The 6,873-nt window shown below is 40.7% G+C and overlaps 1 protein-coding gene across 1 annotated transcript in view; it reads right to left on the bottom strand.

Moving 5' to 3' along the window:
• Nucleotides 1–1,238: 1,238 nt before the first annotated feature.
• efna5a (ephrin-A5a) overlaps nt 1,239–6,873 on the bottom strand; it is a 97,659-nt gene continuing 92,024 nt past the window's right edge. The window contains exons 3-5 of the mRNA XM_008276392.1: nt 4,351–4,416; nt 4,158–4,238; nt 1,239–2,752 (exon numbers count right to left, since the gene is read on the bottom strand). Coding sequence (XP_008274614.1) covers nt 2,628–2,752; nt 4,158–4,238; nt 4,351–4,416 — 272 coding nt within the window. The 3' untranslated portion in view covers nt 1,239–2,627. The remainder of the gene's footprint in view (nt 2,753–4,157; nt 4,239–4,350; nt 4,417–6,873) is intronic.

Raw genomic sequence — 6,873 nt, 5'->3', positions numbered from 1 at the left:
CTAATAAGCCAAATGTTGTAATTCTAGGTATATATTTGTGAACTGAGATCATAAATCAGTTTTTAAAGGGGCATTCCTCAGATTTTACACATTAGCTTTAGTTTATAAAATAATCAGAAGATGTGGAATCTGTCATTTCCAGGCTGGGAGGAAGAAACCTGCTTTCTTCTTTATTTTTGTCCAGATTAAATCCTTTTACTGGCCCTTTAAGGGAGCAAATTAGGATTATTTTTCATCTCTGATCCGGAGTTTTAGAGCGAATGTTAAAGGAAATAAAAAATATGAAGAGAAAAATTGCAATATTATAATTATTATGGAAATACCTTTGTCATAGTTTTCATATTTTAACCTCTAAATTTACAACATATGATTTATTTTATTATTATTTTTACATTTCTGTCAGATATCTCAGTATGTTTCGACCTTTCCGTATAATAATCCATAGCATTTACTGTAAAATTACAGATTTATTCCATAATATTCTGACTCTTTTCCATAAGATTTTAACTCTTTAACTCTTGTAAATGTTTCACTTTACAATCATTATATTGAGTTTTTTTTCATTTAAATTAAACTTTCCTCTGGTAGAACGTCATTCAGATAAAGTTTACTGTAGAATTAAATTAGACTTTCTCATAAAGCATCATTTAACTCTCTGACTTTATGTAAATTTACAGTTTAGTTCTGCGACCGCTGCTGTTTTCTGTCGTGAGTTTTGCTCTCAGAATCACAGTTTTAATCCTGATCTCTGTCGTTCTGTGGCTCAAACACAGTTCTGTTAAACTGAGTGAACATGAAGGTGGGAAAGATATGTTTACCACATGTTCCTACTGTATAAGGGGTAAAAAAAAAAAAAGAGAGAAGAAGAAGAAGCAGAAGAGGAGTATTGATCTCAGCAGGAGCTCTACATAGCTTCACATCTCGCTCAGGTCCACCAGCGCTAGAGTTTCAGTTTTGCCCCGAGAGAACCGGACACCTCCCTCTGTTTACTCCGTCTGCCGCGGTGGTCGATTTTTCACTCCAGAAATAACCGGCGTGAGGGCGCCCCCGGTGTATTTTCTGCACAGATGCCACTTTAAACGACATCAAAGAGGGCAACAAACGAAGCACCTTCGCGCTAACCGCCACCTGCTTCTGCACCGTCTCACTGAAAACATCTTTTGGCCACCGAAAAACTTGTTTTTTATTCAAGGAAGGAAATCTCCCTGATTAAAAAAAAATAAAAATAAAACATGGTATTTTTCTTTTAAAACCTCATGTTAGGCATGGACACATCCCTGAACTTTGTAGGAAATTCGCCTCTTCTATTTACAACAGTTGTGTTATGACAGTGATTCACAAAAAAACAAATAGTGTAACAGTAAAACTACATCTGTGAACATTCGTTAATGACAAATTCCAAACACAAATATTCTACGACTTCTACACCCTGATCTTTTTTTTTTCTCTTCTTCTTCTGTCCTGGACTTTGTTAAAAACTATTTTTAAAAAAAAGCAAAACATCATCTTCAGCCATCAGTCAAAACAGAAACGGTGTTTTTTTGTTGTTGTTGTTGCGTGTAACATGAACTAACGGGTACGTGTTTTTTATTGCCTCTCTACTGTACTTGCAGACTAAACCGGAACAGAAAAAGCACAAGGACTTCACAATAAATAGGAAAATACACTTTTTTTTTTTTTTACCACGTCGACTCCTAACGTTCAAATATTTTACTGTACACCCGTGTTGGCTGCTACAATTGAATTATGTGATTTATTTTTTAAAAAACAAAACAAAACAAAGAAACAAATACATTAATCGATCATTAAATCGCTTCTATCCCAACACTAAAAGATGAGTGCTTCTTTAAATCTTCTTTTTTTTCTTTTCTCTCTCTCTCAACCAGGGTCCTCCACAGTCTGAGACGATGCATCCTTTTTTTTTTCTTTTTCTTTTTTTAACCTGAGAGAAAGGTTAAGTCATCATTGTCTCACGCCCTTAGCAACAGTCTCCTAGCAACAGCATCCTTCCTTGTTTTCCGTATCGCTCTTCTTTTAAAAAAAAAAAAAAAAAGAATCCAAAGTGAGATTAAATCATGTTACATGTCGGAAGTTACGCGATGGTCCTGAACACACACACGCACGCCAGAAAAAAAAAAAACAGAATGAAAAACTCTGTAAACTTTTGAGGGCTCCTGCTGTGCTTCCATTCGAGCTAATGAGTGTCTGATTGTGTAGTTTGCGTGTTTAAATGTTTAAAAGCATGTCGGTGTGCTCGTCCTAAACGCAAATCGACTGGTGTGATATCTGCATACTGTGAACGGCAGCGAGGCGAACAGGCGAGAGACGCTTTCACCTCGGGGTGCCTCGACCGCCGGCACCCACCGGAAAGTCAAGATTCACGCTAGGCATTGTACAAAGTCGAAAACAAAAACAAAACAACAACAAAAACAAATAAAAACAACAAAAGCTTCGGTGTCGAAGTCCCTTCCTCTCTCTTTTTTTCTCGCCGAGAGAGATTGTCAGTGTTTTTTGATTTTTAAAAAGTGCTCCTTGAGGGGAGGGGTTTGCAGGGTAGAGCGGCCTGTGGTCCAATCAGGACAGTCCATTCCTGGGCAAGGGGGGGGAGGGGTTTCTGCGACCGGGCGCTATAAAGACAAGATGGCCGCCAGGAGTATGAGGGCGGAGCTGAGCAGGACGAGCGAAGTCTGGCGCCGACCGGCGGAGTTCACGTCCCGCCTCGCCGGCTCCGGAGACTCGTGGCTGATGCCGTCTGAAGGAGAGAAAAATAAATCAGCTCCGTTAAGAAAGAATCACACAAAGTTAGAAAGACTGTAACTAACACTGAATGAACATATTAATCACGTGTCTGTTGGTTTGCTGTCGACTGAAAAATGGCAAATTTCTTTGGACGAATGAGCCACTAAAGCTGAGCATCAACAGAAACACTGGGGGCCTTGAAGAGCAACACAACACCCTCCGTTAGCTTCACCAAAACCAGGACCTGGTGTCCAAACTCACATGGAGCACATATCGAAATGAAAGTTATTTAAAGGAACTGGGAAACATTCAGAGTTAGATATTTATCTGCTTTCTTGCTGAGAGTTAGAGAAGACTCACAGCAGTTTGATATCTCTGTTGGAGATAAGGCTACAGCCGAAGAGACTGCTAGCTTAGCTTAGCTTAGCTTAGCAGAAAGACGGGTATTTTCTTAAACGTGGGGAAAAATCTTCTTGCATTTTTAGAGTCTTTTCCAATTAGCCATTCGAGACTCCAGGAAGTCACCGACCAAGAAGTAGTCCTGCTCTAAACTGACAGTTTCACTTCCAGATTGAAGATAGTGTGTACATCAGTGGGCCAGACGAGCTTCTACTTCCTGCATCCAGTCTTTATGCTAAGCTAATTAGCCCCTGCACTCCCTGCAGTGTTTTATTTGGTCCTGTCACCATCTAATTTCCAACAGCAATATATAAAGTCCTGCACTTCTATGGAAACAGCACCACCGTGACTAGAAAATGTGGCGTCTTGTGCAGTAAAAATAAAAAAGTTCTAATGCCATAAATCATGACATCATTCTTCTCAGTCTCTGATTCGTTCCATATTTTCTTGTTTTTGTTTTTTTTTGCAGGACCTGATGCAAGCTGTTTATTTAGTATTCATTTTGCAATAAAACATGTAGAATAAGTCGACTTTTTAATCAAATACCACAATTTTATTACTAGATTTTGTTGTCTTTGTTGACGGAACCTCATGTTGGAAATGATACGTTCAAGGACTGTGGGAAAGTGGAGGATTCTTTCTGATTTTACAGTTTCTGGCTGAAAAATAGTGTCATTTTCTTTGTGTTATTTTCATTTTAAAGAAAACATGCTGTTCAAACCTACTGGTGGGTAAAAGAAAACCTCCAACAAACCTGGTTGAGTCTAGTCTAGAATAAAGAGACGGGTCATGACTCTTTTTTTTTTTTGCATTTCCTCGTTAATGGGGATTCATGAGTCACAATCTAAAGAGAAAATTGAGGATACATTACCAGCAGATGAAGCTGTTATGGGGGAATTTAAATTCAGAATAATCTCCACTGATCCCACATTATTCAGTCTCCAACACACACACACACACACACACACACACACACACACACACACCCACACACACACACAGAGTTTATTCCCACCAACCTCTGGGTTCTAGGGAGTTGTGACTGTTGTCGTCGAAGTCGACTCCTTCCTGCACGCTGCCGGAGCTTTTCACACAATTGTCTGAGGAAAACAAAGCGGAGATGTGAAGATTAGACACGTCGAACGTCACTTCGACTGCAGCCCGATCACAACAGAATAGAAAAGTGTCCGCGGCAGACACAACACAACTCACTCTGAGGCCTGACGAAGACTTTGAGTCGAAGGCAGCTCCGTCTTCCTTTGTCGTCGGTGATGGAGGCTGCGGACGCATCAAGAAGGAAAACAACACGTTAGCTTTAATTTTACACGTTAAGAGCTCGTCTGGAGAGAAAAAGGCCATTAAATATGAAAATGTCAGGTCCAATGTCACATTTATCACAATATTTATCAAGATTTATCATAATTAGCTTCCTTAAAGGGCCACTTAGATGATTTAATACGGCCTTAATGAAGAAAAGACCAAGATATCGTGACTTTTTTTTCTCTCTCATTATATTAAATATACAAAACTACAAATTCCACATCTTTAGATTACATCATGTCATATTAAGACAAATGCACTTTTAAACTTGACCAAAAATATCATAAAATATTCAATAATTTACTATAGAGTCGCTGTTTCAAGCGTACAAGCATCTACGTTGCAGGTCACATCCTCATTTATTCCAGTTGTAATTCTTATATTTTTAATTCTTTCATCTATTCTGAGCTTCAGCAAGGTTCAGATTGGTATCAAGAACTGGACTTATTCTGGGTTCTGATTTAAAAGAGTCATAACTAGTGCATTCCTACAGCACCCACAAACAAGTCCTTCATTTAACAGTTGAAACAGTTGTTTGCCATCTGTTAAAGACCTATAAATATGTTAAAAACTCCTGTCTACAGGTTCTCTAAAGCCTGAGAACAGAGGTGCATGAGTCTAGTTTCCTTTGAAATTGCTTAAATTAAAAATATGCTGAAGCATTAGTGAGAGAAACGTTGCCTACTCCAGCTTTAATCCAACCTTTTCTCCATTTTTTAGGTTTGTTTTTGACCATAATGGACTAAACCATGCAGGAGGTTTTTAAAAAAGATGCAAAAGAGGTTTGAGTCCCAACAGTAACTCGGGTGAACCGGTATGTACCAGTGACATCGCTATAATTCATTAGCATCGTGCAGCTACGGTTTTTAGACTTAAATAAACTACGATCATAAAAAGTTTCTAGCATCCCTGATTCTTTCCTTGTCACCAACACTGCCGTCACGTCTGCCTCGGTATCAAACCTCAGCATTTTCTTGGATTTTGGAAAACTTCTTGCAGCGCTGCTTTAATATTTCAGCTTCTTTTGTCACATAAAAAACGGGTTCCGTCAAAAATATGGTCTCGGTATCGGCGCTGAAACTCTCCCATCTTCAGCAACGCCAAACAATCACGTGCTCTAATCTCTGCACTCGGTGTTCTCGTGTCCATAAATAATCCAGAATCCCTCGGATCACAGGCGACGCTGATCCACAATGTAGACGGATTAGTCGGGATCAAACTGCACAATGGCCCGATAATGGCCTCAAGTTTGAGACGGAAACCAACGTCCGGCTCGGCAGCTGCTCGGTTTCGTCTCATGTGGACAACTGAAGTTTCACCGGAAAAATGAAACTCTGACAGCTCGTCTACGATCTCTGGTCTCTGTGATCGCCTCGTCTGATCCCAGAGAGGTAAAAAAAAAACGCTGTCTAGTCCGACTCCGGCGAGTTTTCTGCTTCTATTTCTGCAAACCCACTCAACGTTTTCTAAAACTTCACCTCCTCGCTCTCTAAATCTACCTCCGTCGCTAAAGCAGCGCAGACGAACAATCCTGACAAGGTCGATGGAGTCTTCATCAGAGGTGTTCCACACTTATCTCCGTTTAAATACAGTCTGAAGAGCTTCATCTCGTCGTCTGAACTCCCCCCTCTCATCCTCATGTAGAAAGTGTCTCTGCTCCACATCTTTATGTCAATGTCACCCTCACATTTCCAAGTCTAATGTGGCCATTTGTGCAGATGTGTGGATACGCTCACCTACAAAAATCTCATTTCCTCTGTTTCCTGATTGTGAAATATTAAACTTTTTTTTATTTTTGGGTGATTGTTTTGCAGACTAATTTGTTTTTCAGGTGCTGCTGGGGACCGGGTGGCTAATGGAGAGCTGAGGGTGTCTCCAGCTGTGACTAATGACTTGCAGTTTTTCGAGAATATTTTTATTTTGTCCGGCCTTATCTTCGCCCCACGACAGATTGTTCCTCTTGTGTCTTAAAACCCCTCGATGCTCTTGAAAGCGTGTGGATGTTTGTACATGCGTGTCCGTGGAGCACAGACGTGTCCACGCTCCGTCCACAGCGTGCAGATTCTGGCCCAGCGGCAAACCCCTGATAAAAACCCTAAAACCCGTGTCAGTGTTTCCACCGTCGCAGATGACTCGAGCTCTTATTTCAAAAGGCGCTTTATCAGATGCCGCGCGGCTGCGAGAGCAGATAAAAATCGTCTTTTAAACTCTGCCGTGAGAGGAATATTGGAAGTGAAGCAGCAGAGGGAGGAAATAAAGGGGAGAGAGGCGTTGTCAATCACGCTGCTTCTGTCGCTGTCGGCGGGTATCGAGTAACTTACCTCACAGCCCGACGGTGGCTGGAACACAACTCAACTCAGCTGAACCCCACTGACCAAACTCTGCCTTCACGTCTCCCACAATGCTTTGGTCTCG

The sequence above is a fragment of the Stegastes partitus genome, unplaced genomic scaffold (assembly GCF_000690725.1).
Source record: "Stegastes partitus isolate 25-593 unplaced genomic scaffold, Stegastes_partitus-1.0.2 Scaffold70, whole genome shotgun sequence".
Classification (NCBI taxonomy): Eukaryota; Metazoa; Chordata; class Actinopteri; family Pomacentridae; genus Stegastes; species Stegastes partitus.
The sequence above is the reverse complement of the archived record's forward strand: the minus strand, read 5'-3'. Positions and strand labels throughout refer to the sequence as shown.